The sequence below is a fragment of the Peromyscus eremicus genome, chromosome 20 (genome assembly GCF_949786415.1).
Source record: "Peromyscus eremicus chromosome 20, PerEre_H2_v1, whole genome shotgun sequence".
Classification (NCBI taxonomy): Eukaryota; Metazoa; Chordata; class Mammalia; order Rodentia; family Cricetidae; genus Peromyscus; species Peromyscus eremicus.
Genome location: NC_081436.1, coordinates 30,627,153 through 30,643,773, shown reverse-complemented (window position 1 = coordinate 30,643,773; position 16,621 = coordinate 30,627,153). Strand labels below are relative to the sequence as shown.

The window sequence follows — 16,621 nt, the reverse complement described above, 5'->3', positions numbered from 1 at the left end:
AGGTCACTACAAGTGACCTAAAAATCCATGAAGTTCATAGGCCAGTGATAGGCTCAGGGAGAGTACTTAGTGACCATCTGCATCATCATCACTACCTGACCATCATCCTTACCACTGTCAGGACCATCACCATGGTCAGCAGCATCACTATATCCTAATCATCACCTCTATCACTATCCCCACCTCACTACTATCATCACTACCATCACTGTCACTATGGTTACCACCATCAGCACCACGGTCAACATAATCATCGCCATCCCCTTTTCATCACTAGCATCACCACCATCATTATGGTTACCACCACCAGCACCAGTACCTAACAGTCATCACCCCATCCCTACCCGCTTCTTATCACCATTTATTATCACAACAGTCACCACAATACTTACAGCATGCAACCTATGGGAAATATTTTTATAGATTCAACTTAAAAGTTATGATTCAAATTTCCAAAATTTTAACTGTCACCTCTCCTGGTTCTGTGGGTAGCTTTAAATTATTTTGAGATTATAATATTTCTCCCTTTCCTTTCTTCCCCTTCAAACTCTCCTGTATATTCTCCTGCTCTCTTTCAAATCCATGGCCTCTTTTATCATTGTTATTACATGCATATATGTGTGTGTGTGTGTGTGTGTGTGTGTGTTTCAGGGCTGGCCATTTGGCACTGAACAACTAACTGGTATGCTCTTCCCTAGGGAAGGCCACCTCTTCTGCTCCTAGCATTTCTTAGTTGTCCATAATTCTTTGTATAGGGTTGAGACCTTGTGGGATTTTTCTCATCCACTTTGGCATGTGTGTTGGTATCATCCTTGTTCAGCTCACATTTGGGCAGTCATGTTGGTATTTTTGTTTTGTTTTGTTCCTTGAGACAGAATTGCATAAAGCTCAAACTGACCTCAAACTCACTATGTAGCTGAGGCTAGCCTTGAACTCCTCATTCTCCAGCCTCCACTAGTGTTGGGGTTATAGAAGTGGCCACTTCATCCAGTTTACTTGTCATATCTTTTGCTTTTGTTTTTTTTTTTTTCTGTGTTTTGTCTTGTTTTAGTCTGGTTTTAATACAAGTTCTTGAACTATAGCCCAGGCTATCCTGGCACTATGTAGACGAAATTGGCCTCAAACTTACAGCAACACTCCTGTACATTTGCTTCATGAATACTGGGAATACAAGTGTGAGCCACCAGATGTGGCTTTTTTTTATCGGACAGGCTCTTATGCTGTATCCAAAACAGCCCTGAGACTCATTATGTAGCACAGGCTAGGCTCAAACTTGTACCATTATTCTTGCCTCAGCTTCCTAAGTGCTAAGATCACAGAAGTGAGCCACCACACCAAGTATACTTACTGTATTAACAACTGTATTACAGTAAACTTTAATACAGCATCTCTTTGGTTCCTTTAAAATAATCTACTGTGCTATGAAGAGTCCTTGGCATTGAATCAGTCTAGTACTGGTTCCATTCCCTTCCCCCCTCATCTCTGCATCTAAGCAGGTCATACCCCTCCCTAGATCTCAATCAATCTGTCCATCCAGAATGACTAGGGATGGGTGCAGGTCAACATATGAGAGTCCAGAGAGTCCAAAGCCAAAGTTTTCTCATGAGGTGTGAAGTCCAGCACTCTTCCCATCCAGCTCACTCTAGTGCACAGTGGCTCACTGATGTCATGCTAACGACACTCTTTCTCACAGTCCCCAGGCTGTGCTATGAGAGTTAGATGAACTGACCCTTATAAAGTGCTAGGTGCCATTGTTTAGAGGAAGGAATAGACCAGTTCATAGGAAAAACACTCATTCCAACATCTTTGCATGCTATTATATCTAGTGTTGCTCGGTGTCTAAAGTTGGCACTCTGTCTGCAGCCACTGCATAATCAAAGCAGTGCCATAGAGCTTGCATGCTGCTTCAGTGACATTCAGGACAACTGGCCTTAAAGGTAAATGGATCTCTTTCAAATCCCAGTCCTCAGCCTAGCTGTAGAGTGGTTTCAACGTGCAGCTGGCAACAATAAAAATGCCAGCAGCTCAGAATCCCCACAGTTGTCCCTGTCTCTGTGCCCACTACAGCCGAAGAGCTGTGCAAACACAGCCACCTCCAAACATGACTCACTTCCTTGCAGGAAGGGGTCTGACATTTATGGATACCCTGCCTTGCTGGGCACGGTGTCAGAGCTTTCCACAAAAGATCCTGTTCCATGCAGCTCTTTGTCTATAAGCTGAGCTCATGGCTAAGTATGTAATATGTCTAAGACACCTGATTTTTAGCACTGAAACTGCTTCTGACCTTGATCTTTGCAGACTGATGAGAAATCTGGGCTGAGAACTGTGGCACCTGCTATAATTCCCATACTTGGACAAGGAGGGCAGGAGGTTAAGAAGTTCAAGATAATTAGCATTTACATAGTGAGTTCCAGACTAGGCTGGGCAACATGAGACCCTACCTCATTAAAAAAAAGAAAAAGAAAAAAAGAAACAGTCAATAAGCAGGTCCAATCACCACCTGCAGTCACAGAACATCAGTAAGCTCTGGGATCTAAGCTAGGTCAATCTGCCTGATTATCAAATATGTAAGCAGCAGCCTGCCCCCAACCACGTTACTTTCTTGACTCTTTTCCGAGGCCGTGATGCCTGGTTTGAGTGGTTTCTGGCATCCTGAGATTTGATTGACGGTGGAGAAAGCAGATCAACCATGTTAACAGCAGATGGAGCACATGGTTGCTCACTGAAAGCACCACAATCAAAAGGCAGATCTAAATCTCATCTTCCCAGGGTCTTTCTCCTTACAGAACTACAGGACCATTTCACTCGCCTAGTTCTCTTTAGATGTTTATTGAGCAACCTTTCCAAAGGCTTCATTTTTGTTTCTCAATTCAACCCTAAAGAAAGTACTCCAGGCAACTAAGGAGTGAGGAGAGTGGGAGAAATAGTCTTCCCCAGGGAAAAGCACACCAATTGCTTGTCTGTACCAAGTGGTCAGCCCTGAAAATATACATATGAGGAACATTATATGGACTGAGCATGTTATACTTAGGAGAATACACACACACACACACACACACACACACACACATATGCATGTGAAAAAAATCAATGATAAAAGAGGAGATGAATTTCAATGAGGGTAAGGAGGGGTATATGGGGGACCTGAAGGGAGGAAATGGAAGAAATGTTATAATTATAATCTCAATTTTTTTAAAAAAAGATTTTAAAAAATAAGTAGGATTGGGTACATTTTGCCTGATATCTGTTTCCAGTAGCTAATTACAGAACAGCAATAAACTTGATTCCAAAGTGAAAAATTATAATTAATTAATAATAGGGTATTATATCACTCCACAATACAGTTTTCTTAAAATACTTGTGTATTTGTCATTTTTGCATAGTTATGACCAAATACCTGAGAGAAAATGATGAATTATTTATCTTGGCTCACATTTTCAGAGATATTAGTCATCACAGTAGAAGTAGCATGAGAGAGCAGAAAAGTCTGTATCAGGGAAGTCATGAAGCAGAGAACAGAGAATGGGGGCACAGGAGGGATCTGGGGCAAGGCATACTCCAAGGGCCTGATGACCTGCTTTCCACTGCTGTGTTTTATCACAGCAATAGAAAGGTAACTAATATACAAATCTTCTGCTTATTTATTGCCAGGAACTCAATTATGTCTTTCTCAGAACCTAGTAATCATCTCTTTGGAATTTAATAAACATGGGGGAAAAAAAAAACCCTCCCTTTCCCAGTTCCTGCTGGAACGCAGGAACTAACATTGGCAGAAGTCTAGACCACAGGCACAAAACTACCCCCTGTGACAGACACTGGAGATGCTTGTATGCCCCCTCAGTTCTACAACAAGTAAGCCAGGGAGCTTATTGATGACTACCTGGGTACCTAGCACATCTGGAATGAATGTGGTTGACAAATGGCGTTACCATGTCCTTTATCTTAGTAGCAGTTAGCACTCCCTGAGACATGTGTACATGCTGAGGTCAACCATGCAGACAGGCTCCCTAAGACTGAAGTTTCTCTAATCCTCAGTCTCCTATTGAGCATACGGTTGGTGCACACTGCACTCTGGATCAGTGTTTGGGTATTGATAAGATTGTTTCTTTTTCTATCTTTGAGGAGAGGTTTCTTAGGCTGGAAAGAGACTTCAATTTGCTTTTTAAAAATTATACACTAATATAAGCATTAGTTTTCAAACCGTGGTACCATTTTATTTATATTTCCACTATTTACAGTCTGTCTTTGTGCTATCCTTTGTAAGTCAAATCTGCTGGATCGATATCCTCATGGGATCTGTAAGCTGTAGGGAAGAAGGCATGAACTCCTGAAGCAAATAAGGCTTTGCTCCTCTCCCATGAGGCCCAGCTGTTTCCTACCTAGAATACCCCCCACACCGACCCCATCCCAACCAAATGCATGGCAAATCCCGCCTAATCCCTCTGTGTAACTAAAATCCACCTCCTCAGGGGGCATCATGGGTCGCCCCTTATCCCATGACACTGGTTTCTTTAGAGTTGTCTGCTCTTCTCCAGATTCCTCTTGTGTTTGTTATTAAGTCCAATGACCTAAGAGCCATAAGGACCACCATCAGTCACGTGTATTAAATGCTTCCTACATGCCAGACTTTATAAATGTTCTTTTGTTTGGTTCCTAGACATTCCCTGACACTTAGATTTTTACAAAGAGAGTTATAATCAGGTTTGGGCTACTAAAACTCATGAGCAAACCATCTGTCCAGGCAGAATCTTTAAATAGCCTACTGAAGAGTAGGAGAAGTTGGCTAAATGTCCAAATACTGTAATTAGTGAGTCAATTCATTCAGGTAGCAGAAGGCAGGGGAGTTTGGAGAGGTACCGGCTTCTAAAGCCAAGCCTATGACTGCCGATATAAGGGTCTCCAGCCACACTGCCTTCTCTGTGTGCCCCCACCAGACTGTTGGTTTCTTCCCTGCATCAAAAGAATGGCCTATATCTCATCTCTCCCTGTACCACCTGACTTGGAAGAAAGGTGTTAAAGGGAGCATGTGACAGCACCTGTGGATGGAAGATATGCCTGCTCATAAAGAGATCATGAAGCAAATGGCCCTGATGACCTCTGACAGATGGGGTTGCTGGGTACTATCTGTTAATAAGAACAGCAATAAGTATTACCTCTGCCTCCTCAAAATTATTTGGAACTTCCCAAAGAGGATGTCTGCTCTCTGGGGTATCTCCAGGTCCATTTTTGGGTCCCATTAGACCCATGGACTGGTTGCGAATGTGCACTGAGCAGGAAATAAAATGCTTTGCAGACGCAGCTGTTAAACAATCACCATGACCAATGCCGGAAAAGCTCCTATAGCTGAATGAAGAAACACGTGCTCCCAGGGCTGTCACCATGACTGCCATCTTACTCCCTGTTCCTCCTCTACAAGGACATGGAGCACAACAGCACCCAGTCTCTGGGCCCTGGCCCAGAGTTTCAAAACTCAGGATGCAACCCTGAAGCTATCCATGGTGCTGAGCTCCTTGACATCCCCAGCCTCAGCTTCTGCAGACAGCCTAACACAGAGGCAGGCAGGATGAATCACAGGAGGCTGCTGGCCAGATACTGAGTCACAGCAGCAAACCAAGAGCCAGGCCTTCTTTTCTTGGCAATGCAGGGAGACCAGTGAACACTCAAGGTCTTCAGTGACCAAAGGATGCTTACAGTGGCTATTGCTTCTCTGTCATGGGGAGCATTTTCTGCTGAATCAATTCATCTTTGTGTCCATTAATCTTGCAAAGCTGTTGTTTGATGGGTGAGAATGAACAGAGAAGAAACAAGTCTGTTTTCTGGAAAGAGGCATGGGGAAACTGAAGAGCAGAAAAAGTAGCTTGATTTCAAAACCAATAACCAAGATGCCAACCTGTGGGCTTTCAAAAAAGGCACCAATGCCTCTGTGACTCATTTATTAACACTCCATGGTGACTAGGACAGGCTACCCCAAGGGTCTTACTTTCAGCCTAGAATGAAGGAACACTGGTCTCCACTGGAAGCTGATCTGGGTGCTGGTGTTGGTATTAGTTAGAAATATGATGACCTATGGACTTGTAGGTCAACTTCAGCTATACTAGCTGTAGGCTTGGTTCCTCACATCTTGTCTTGCTAAACTCTAGCTTCCTCATCTCTAAGATGAGAAAAGCTCCCCTTGCAGTATCATGTTCAGTTCTCCAGGAGGCCATATCATCTAGGCAATAACCTGGTCCTTTAGGACATTGCTACTGTGGAGGCTTTTCTTGAGCACCAAAGACTTTTCAAGATCACTAACCAGAAACCAACGGGAGGAGCAAGGGCCTTGGCTTTTAGATGCAGCACCAAGCTTTGTTCTTTTTCTGGTGAGAGCTCTTTCAAAATATTTAAAGAATGCCCTCCCTTGTGGTAAGTCATGAGAGAACAAGAATGGAGACTCCATCCCAAAAGATCAGCGCTTGCTGCCGGGTTGAAATGACAGAGAAATTGTCTCTTTTCAATGCAGGAAGTGCACTGGTTTAATTGATTTGCTTTTGTCTCCCTGGAGAAAGGCTCCTTCCTGTCAGGAACTAAACCCAGCAGCCAGCATAATGGCAGCAAAGGTCAATTAAGGAAAAGCTGAAGTTGCTGCATAGAATTCTCCAGGGGAATGGTTGAGCCTTCCCTGCAGGATCACAGAAGGAGATTCACATGCAGTGGCTAGTGGGACATTCAGTGACGCTACACTTTCTTGGTATTGCACACTATATAAAAGTGCCCTTGGCAAAAATCTCCTGGTCTGTACAATGGGATCTAATAATGGCAGTTTTTGAAGCCAAACTCTTAACCGTATCAAAACCATCTACATCTTGACAAAGTATATGGATCACAAATGGTAGCCATCTCAAGCTGCCGACAGGGCCTGGGAGACCTAGATATTTCTCATCACGATCCATCCAAGGTCTGGTTTTGGTCAGACCAATAGTTTTTACTTGATTTATTGCTTTGTGATAGTAATAAGCATGACGCTGTTGAGAGTACTGGACCTGGGTTCAGCTTGTAGCAGCTTACAACCATTTGTAACCCTAGGTCCAGAGGATCCAACAACCTCTTCTAGCCTCCCCAGGCACTTCACACATGTAGCGTACACACTTACATTCCGATAAAATAAACTTGGATAAACCTAAAATAAGTCAACACCATGTGAAAGGGCTTGGGTCTAGATTAAGCATTCACCTTTGAATATTTTTTACATTTATTTTGAGGGGAGTCACACACCACAGGGAATGTGTGCTGGTCAGAGGACAACTTTCATAAGCTGGTTCTCTCCTTCTACCAGATGGGTTCTGGGGATTGAACCCAGGTCATTAGGCCTGGAAGCAAACACTTTAACCACTGGGCCATCTAAACAGCCCAAGCACTTTGATTAAAAAAAAAAAAATGTTTTTTAGTAACCAAGATTAAAGTGCAACCCCAAAGCAATATTTTAAAACTCTAAAATCAATTAAGAGAAACCAAAATGAATGGAATTTCAAACTGTAACCAGGCAGGGGTTCTGACCACCTGGAACTAACAGAAAGGGGGTGAGGACAGTCAGTTAAGGTAGGGTTGGTCTTGCCTTTGCTTAAATTTTGATATTTTTTTTTTTGTTCCTTTTGAATCTACTATATGCATTTCAAGTTTCCCAAAGGTATTACATTTTCTACTACCTTGGTTACTGAGATTTCTGGCTACCTCTTGGATTTTCTATCTTTTTCAGCGCCCCCACAGGCTGTGACTCCAGGGACTTAAAGAACAATAAACTGAGAGTCTGCAAGTTGCCAGGTGCTGATGACAGCATTTTACCTTCAGTTGTCAAGATGACACTTCCCAGTTTATTAAAACAGCAAGGCAGCACAGTGAAGAAACTCTAAGATGCCTGGCTGAGAGTCCAAACCCATGTTTCCCTCCTGACTTCAAATCCCTCCTATCCACACTATTTGAAGAGTGGCACTCCACCTAGGCAGGACACAGGAAGAGACACACACAGAACCACTCCTCCCTAACCACTGGCACTGAGGCCACAGGAGACCAGAGAGTATTCACCAGTGAGCACTAAGGGGGACAAGGGTGGGACGTGAGCCTGCCTCTGCTCTTCCTATCCCAGCTCTGTGCATTCTCTTCTTATAGCTGAGGCCTGACCCTGACAGCCCCTGTACTCCAGGCCAGGAACACCTGTTCTGACAGCCAAAGAGCATTTCCCTGTCTACTCGTTGGTTGAGAACATGCCTCCCTTCTCCGTGGTGGCCTCCCCCACTCCATCTTTGTGGCTTCACATAGCTGGCTTTAAATGTGTATCTCATGTTCCCATGGGGGTAGCAGAGCCCAATCACATTCATTTTTTTTTTTTTTCGGTTTTTCAAGACAGGGTTTCTCTGTGTAGCTTTGCGCCTTTCCTGGAACTCACTTGGTAGCCCAGGCTGGCCTCAAACTCACAGAGATCCTCCTGGCTCTGCCTCCCGAGTGCTGGGATTAAAGGCGTGCACCACCACCGCCCGGCCCCAATCACACTTATGAAGCACTTTCCTCACTGCTTTATCATGGATCACCTTTATCATTGATCATCCATTATTTTATGCATCCTACAACTCAGGGCTAACACTCCTCTGAATGCTGTCTTATTCTATGCACTGAAGTTGAGGTGTCTGATACCAAATTCATTATTAGTAAGTACCACACATTCCAGAGCCCTTGATGGTCATAGTGTACATACCAGGTATAAGGGAGAAACTGAGGGTCAGTGGGCTGCATTGAGTTTCCCAGGTCACTAGAACATCAGATACACAACCTGAGACCTGACTCCCCAGATATTAAGGCTATCAGGCATTACTTACCTCAAACTTAGATGAAGCAGTGAAGTAAGAAAATACAGGATGTTTATTAGGATTCACTGACCTGTGGTCCAGCTACTCCTGGAGGCCCTGGGAGGCCTTGGGGCCCAGTATCTCCCTGTAATAGAGGCAAAAGGACAAAGTACACCAAGAAAATAGTAATTCCAAAGAGGAGCTCAAATTGAAATCATCACCAGGCATCAGCCTTACAATGCAGAGTCTTCCTGACACATGGACAAAGGGTCTAGGCAAGCAATGGTATCAAACGTGGCCATGAAATCACAGGCCTAACCACCACTAACACATCTAGCTAGTGATGATGTGGTATCCGGGTACCAAGGTGGCCTGATACCTCCTGCCTCCCATGTTCATATGAATCATAATTAGTCTCTGTGGCCAACAGAATAGGGTAGGAATTAATAGTGTACTGTTTCTGCAATCAGGATGAAAAATATGACAAGCTTCCACCTTGTTTTTTTTTATTATTAAGAATTTTTTTATTTATTTTACATACCAATCAAAGATCCCGCTCTTCCCTCCTCCCGATCCTCCAGCCTCTGCCCCCACCCCCACTCACAGTCCATTCCCTCCTACAAGAAGGTAAAGCCTCCCATGGGGAGTCAGCAGATCCTGGCACATTCAATAGAGGCAGGTCCAAGCCTCTCCCCCTGCCTTAAGGCTGTGCGAGGTGTCCCACCACAGGTAATGGGCTCCAAAAAGCCAGATCATGCACCAGGGATGAATCCTGATCCTACTGCCAGGGGTTCCTTAAGCAGATCAAGCTACACAATTGTCTTGCCTATGCAGAGGGCCTAGTCCAGTCCCATGGAGGCTCCAGCTGTTGATCTAAAGGTTTTGAGTTCCCACTAGTTTGGTTTGGCTGTCTCTGTAGGTTTCCCCATCATGATCTTGATGCCCTTTGATCATAGAATCCCTCTTCTCTCTCATCGACTAGACTTCTGGGAGCTCTACCTTGTACTGCCTCCTTCATCTTCGCTTCTTGCCAAACCACTCACTCTAGGAATACCAGCTTCTTAGTCCCAATCTCACTAGGCAGCCCTATGGCACATTCATGTGGGGAGAGAGGAATGGATGAGGACAGTATGGAGAACAGTGTGGAGACCAGCACTGAGTTGAAAGCCATGGAAAGACCTTGCCTGTTTGTCATACAGAACTTAAAGAAATTATAGTTCAGGGATTGAAAGCCACCACACAGGAGACCTGATACAGAACTAAACAACCTGGCCATGTACTCCTATTGCTTTGAGCAACAGTATAATGAACTGACAAATATCCAGTGTACTCAAAGTGGGTGATGAAGTTGGGATCATGGAGTGCCTCACTGTGTATGTCCATGTGCTTCATATGTACACATACATACATGATTATACACAGTAGGCACTTTGGGATGGTTGTTCTTGCTTTATAAAACCTAGAACAGCAGATGTTCAACTCTGAAGAGGGGCTTCCCAGAGGGCAGGATGGGGATCACAGAAAACCACCAGCTCTTCCACGAGGAACAGAGCAGAGTGGGTCTGAACTTCAGAATGGCCTGAGTTACAACTGCTATTGCTAGTGTTTTTCAACCCTCAGGATGCATATCCCTTTGCTGGCACTGTGATGAAAGAGTCTATTGCGGGGAGTCTGAAGGGATTTATCTAAAATGCTCCCTCACTGATTTGGAGCAGTCACCCCGAGAGCCACCTACTGGCAGCACCCCAAAGTGAGGACTCCTGAGAGTAACCATAACATGCTCAACTTAAACAAGAGGCTGCCTTTCTTTCTTTCTTCTTTCTCTTTCTTTCTTCTTTCTCTTCCTTCCTTCCTTCCTTCCTTCCTTCTCTTTTTCTTTCTTTCTCTCCCTTTCTTCGTTTCTTCCTTTATTCATTTGTTTATTTATTTTGGTTTTAAAACTAATTGTTTAGTATGCAGATTTACGGACTTTGTTGTGGTATGTTCACATCCTTATGTTGTTATACTTTATTCTTATTTACTCATATGCTGTCCTTCCCTGCCCTCACATCACTGGTCCCCTGTCTCCTGCAACAACCCTGCTTGCATGTCACATATATGCTATCACTGTCTCCTTTTCCCTGCCCCCTATCCCTTTAGAACACTTTCTCCTATCTCCTTTCTTCTTGCAGGCCTACAGAGTAAATTAAAAAGTTCCTTGTGTTATTAAAAATAAGCCAGGAGAAGAAAGTTCTGTAAGAATCCAACATGCCCACTCATAGCCTATAAGATATTGCGTGAGAAATGTCACAAACAAACACATTTACTTTGATGACTTCATCACTTGGAGAACTGGATCAAGGGCAAGTATTCTTACTTAAAGTGGTTCTAGGATTCACTTTCTGATCCTAGTTCCAGAGTTTCTAGAGGGATGTCTGGGTTCCTGTCATACATTCACAAGCTAAATGTACCTACATGTGTGATCTCTGCAGGGAAACAGACAGTGTTCAAGGTACAGGAGAGAAAATAAAGACTGTATTTCAGATCTGTGTTTCTATTTGTCCCATATAAGTATGGAACTTATTATTAATTAGGAACTTGACTCTTCCTTTTTATAATAAGAAAAGAGACAACCTCTCCCCCTCCCCCCCCCCCCCCCGCCGCCGCCACCCCCACAAACCCATTTCCTGAGCAGGCACTTTGGATAACGTCATCGTGAGTTCTCACATTGAAATATACACAAATGATTTTCAAACCTAAATTTTTTTTGTTTTTTTGGTTTTTTTTGCCAGATTTTTAACCCATGAGTATCTTTCTCTCGAGAGTCATCTCTGGAATACAATCAGCAAGGAAGTGTCTCTAATATCTGATTTCTGTAGAATGCTAACACAGTCCATGCTCCAAGTTTCATAGCTTCCTCCTATCACACAGAGGGAAAATATTTTCTCTCTCAACTCCAAATAAAGCCAATCAGCTGACCCAGTGTCACAGTTACCAGGTGAATATATGGCAAGAATATATATTTAAAAAATGGTGTGGTTGAACACTTTTTTTAAGGGCTTACTGTGGCTTTTCTTGATAAAATGCCTACAATGGGCGGTTGGCATGCTTGGCTATATGAAGTGGGAATTCTCTTTGCCTTAGCCATTTCTTAACATATTGCCTGCAGTGTGCCACATATTCCTGCTGGATGCTTATTCAATAGCAAAACTGTTTTTTCTTCTTTTCTGCATTTGTGGAGTAGTTTTCACTGCTAAAGTGGGATTTCACTCTCAATTTTATCCTTCCACTCTAGGAGAAACTACCTATGCACCACTCTACCCAAGCCAGCCCATGAACTCCATGAAAACCAGCCTCAAGCTTTCGATTTTGGATCTCTCCAGTGTCTACATATTGACCAACATACAGAATACACATTTTTTTGTGGAGTAGGGGAATGGTAGACAGCTTCACTATGTGTCTGGGCTGTCCTGTAACTTATTATATAGTCTAGGATAGCTTCAAACTTGTGATCCTCCTCTTCAATCTCACAAGTACTGAAGTTACAGGTGTGTGCCACTGGGTCTTAGCACACATTTAATGGAGTATCAAAAATAGGTAGTGGCCGGGCGGTGGTGGCACATGCCTTTAATCCCAGCACTCAGGAGGCAGAGGCAGGCGGATCTTTGTGAGTTCAAGGCCAGCCCGGTCTACAAAGTGAGATCCAGGAAAGGCGCAAAGCTACACAGAGAAACCCTGTCTCGAGAAACCAATAAATAGGTAGTGATGAAGTGAATATATGAATAAAAAGAACAACAGATTACACTCTATACTAAAAGAATACATTTGGACTTTATCCTGAAGGAAGGAATCTCTACGTACACACTACTTATGGTTGGCTTACGCTGGGTTAACCTTAATTCTAGGTGTCATAAGATGTCTTGGGATGTACGTAAAACCCAGTGGCCTTGGTGTGTCTCTACCCTGCCACTAAAAGATGATAACAGAGAGAGGGGAATCCCAGAAACTAAACCCAGAAGGACACAACTAAATTTGGATTGATTGATTGCCTCTGATCTGTTTCTCTATAAAAATGCTAACGAGAAGGAGAATCTGGAAGGCAGAGTTTCCTCTGAGTTCCCAGACTGCTGGCTCTAAAGAAGGCACCATTTCTTCAGCTCCTGGGCTTTGTCTATGTGACAGGCAAACATGGGTGTGAAGGTCCACTGTGGCAACTAGACATACTAAATAGCTCACCGTCAGACAGATGGACTGACAAGAGGCAGTGGGGGAGACCCATCAAAGGAGCATAGATGTCTAGATGTCACCACACACTGGAATGCCACAGGCAGTATCTTCATAAAATGGCAAAAACCTGCGGATATCCAGTTTGCCTTGCACTCCCCTGTGGTCTAAACAGTCCCCAAGCCTGAATCCTCCTAGAGAAACGAGGGTCATGCTGGGATCTAGTGGAATTCTTCATTGCAGGAATGGAGTTTCGGCTCCCTTTCTCCTTACCTTTTTGCCTTCTGTCCCTTCTCTCCCTGGCTTTCCTGGGAGCCCTTTGTCCCCTTTGAAACCTGGAAGACCTGGGAGGCCTGGGGGACCAGGAGGGCAGTCGTTGCACACATCCTTAGAGAAGAAAAAGAAACTTAAGTAAGTAATATAGCTACTTACAAGACAAAGTGGCCCCAGGTCCTACCCCTCTGGGTGATATTTGGTTATAAACGCCAACAAAGATGGAAAAACAAATTGATGGATTGTCATGGCCCAGGCACTTTTGTGTCCAAATTTATTTCAGCACAAATGCATCTGGATTATTACCCCATTTTTTCTTGAGTTCTAGCCAGTCACCTGGCTGGAAGTATGGCCTGAGAAAATGATGTCAAAATGCATATAAAAATGCCTGTGGGCATGAACAAAAACATTAAGAGTGCACATTGAAGGCAAACATTTAGTGTTACTAGAAATAGAATGCTCTGCCCTGAGGACAGAGTCAAACAAAGCTGGGAAGGACACTCTCTGTGGTGTGCCTTCCTAAGGAAGGAGAACAAAGGGGGCCGCAGGCACCTAGCACAGTGTGTCCTGGCTGTGACACAAAGCCTTGCTCTGACCGTGCTTAGCACTGTTCTTTTCCCAGGACAGGCGTTCAATAAATGTCCCTAGGAGCTCAGCTTTGTTCTTCAAGACAGGCAAATGCTGTTCCAGGAGTAAATGTAAGCTTTCACACCCGTCTGTGTCACCTCTAGATCTGAAAAGTTCACAGCATGCTAAGTACCAAGTCAGTAGACTATGCTCGAGCAACCTCCTCCAACACTCCTCTCTTGGATTACTTCCTCCTAAGCTCTTCTATCCATTCTCCCATCTTCCCCCCTCTCTCCTCTTACAGTAAAATTAAATGAGATAGCACGAAGAAACACTAAGAAAATTGTGAGACCAGGTAGACAATGCCCAGGACATTCAGGCATTGTTATTGGCCCACTATTCGTTCAGACAAAGCATTCTTGTAAAAGATACTTGCAAAGCCTCTGGTCTGCTGGATGCTGCGCTGAGCTTTGAGACCACTACCTGCATGAACCTGAAGATTGGTAGGTGCTACCCAAGGCAAAGTAAATGCACTAGCTAAGGTCCACTGAGGGCTCTGCATGGAAGGGTGAATAAAAACATGTGGCCACTCTGTGGGTTCATACTCAGTGACCTACAGTCTAAAGGAAATTCCACATTCACCTGGGTTGATCTCTAATTTCAGAATGTAGTTTTTCTGTTATAAAAGCAAGTTCTCCTTTCTCTTGCTTCTCTATGTCATCTTCAAGTATACTTTATGCATCTTCTACTCTAAGCTTCCCTGATGGCATCTGGACAGGGAAAGCTCACCATGCTCCCATGGACTTGTCTACTGGGTACTCCAACTGTAACTCCATTCTCTCCCCACAAAGTAGAGAGTGGAACAGTCTTGATTCTTGCAGGGCCAGGTCATAACAAATGGTCTTTCATGGTGCTGAGTTTACTAAATGAAACAAAAGACCCAGCCAACTGCCTAACAACGAACCAACTAATCAACCACTTGACTTCTTCATGTCTTGTTCCATCATCTTTCAGTATGCTGTTTGAGAAACTGACTATTTGGAAGGACTAATTGTTAGAGTATATGAAGCAAGGATGAGTGGGATAAAATGGAGCAAACTACATGTTTCCTAGTTTCATCCTTTCTTTTAAAATTAGAAGAGCAGAGAAGAACTGGGCTGTCTATTATAGTACTTTTAAATGAGATGAATCAATGGACCACTACAACAATGGCTAGAGGTGTCTGTTGGCAGATGGATATGAGGGTAGGTGGATGACTGGAAGATATAGATAGGTGGGTGGATAGATGGCTGGTGGATGATACTTCAATGAATAAGTGTATGAGTGAATGGAGAGAGGGAGGGGGGAAGGAAGTGAGGGGGAAAGGAGGGAGGGGAGGGAGGGAGGGAGGGAGGAAGGGAGATGGGAGGGATATATAAGTGAGAATGAAGCTAGCCTGATGACAACAAGAATTCAAGCCACTAAGATTTTTTCTGGACTTGGAAATATAAAATGCTTACCACATTTTGTTTCCCAAAAAGCTTTCAACTCAAGTCTTTCCTAGTTGTAGGCTATGCAAGACTGTTCCCTGAAGATCAGAGCTATCTATAGTCCCAGCTGTTCCAGTATGAAGACTAGACTCAACCTACTGGACCAGCCTAGAATATCAGTCAGCACAAACTGAGAGGAGCACCACCTATAGTCCTACTGATGCTCTCCTTGGCTGTTGACACCCTGGAACCCCAATTTCTCTAGATTCTACAATCTAGAGGGGTCGAGGACATCAGAACATCACCCACATAATCAACTAAGCAGGGCTCATAAGGGCTGAAGACTGAAGCAGCAATCATGGAGCCTGCATGGGTCTGTGCTAGGTCCTCTGCATACAGGCTATGATTGTTTAGCTTGGGGTTTTGTGGGATTCATAACAGTGTGAGTGGGAGATGTCTCTGACTCTTTTGGTTTCTCTTAGGACCCTTTTCCTTTTACTGGGCTACCTTGTACAGACTTGATATGAGGGTTTGTGCCTAGTCTTATTGCATCTTGTTATGCCATGTTCAGTTTATATCCCTGGGAAGTCCACTCTTTTCTAAGGGAAATGGAGGAGCAATGGATCTGGGGGAGGGGAGGGAACTCAGAGGGGTAGAGGAAGAGGAGGCTGTGGTCAGGATGTATTGTATGAGAAAAGAATGAGAAAAAAAAAGAATCCAAATATATTTTTTAAAAACAAATCAAAAAAGAAAGAATGGAAAATGTCCAACATCTCATCAGGCACAGAATGAAAGCACAATATAGTCTAGTCACTATATATTCGTGTGCTTTATTATTTTACAGCCTAAATCTGACGTCTTGCTCCATTTATAGACTCATCCATGCCTCAACCTCCTATTCTATAAAAGGAAGTCAGTAATGGAACACTGCCCAAGAATTTAAGGGAGGAGGTAGGTAAGTAAGATTTTATAAATGGGAGTCATTTCATGAAGACACCCTGACGTTGGCCTCCCAGGGCACAGATCTCACTACAAAAGTCCATCTCATAGGGCGGGTCTTAGATGAATCTTCTACCTAGGCAGTGTCCAAACTGCCATGATGAGAGATATGGGCTGTTCTAAAATGCTTAGGAGCAGCAGTAATTTTTGTAATGAAAGATACCTTCTGAGTCCCCAGTTACCTGGACTAGATTGCCAGATGTTAACCTATAGCATCACAGTGGCAGTAGACTCCAAAATCAGGAAGCTAAAGATGGCCCAGCTCCAGCCAAATCCAGTAGAATAGGCTGGAGT

The 16,621-nt window shown here is 43.7% G+C and overlaps 1 protein-coding gene across 1 annotated transcript in view; it reads right to left on the bottom strand.

The window, feature by feature from the left end:
• LOC131896393 (collagen alpha-1(XXII) chain-like) overlaps positions 1–16,621 on the bottom strand; it is a 206,000-nt gene that overhangs the window by 27,548 nt on the left and 161,831 nt on the right. The window contains exons 7-8 of the mRNA XM_059247011.1: positions 13,293–13,406; positions 8,908–8,961 (exon numbers count right to left, since the gene is read on the bottom strand). Of these exons, the coding sequence (XP_059102994.1) occupies positions 8,908–8,961; positions 13,293–13,406 (168 nt within the window). The remainder of the gene's footprint in view (positions 1–8,907; positions 8,962–13,292; positions 13,407–16,621) is intronic.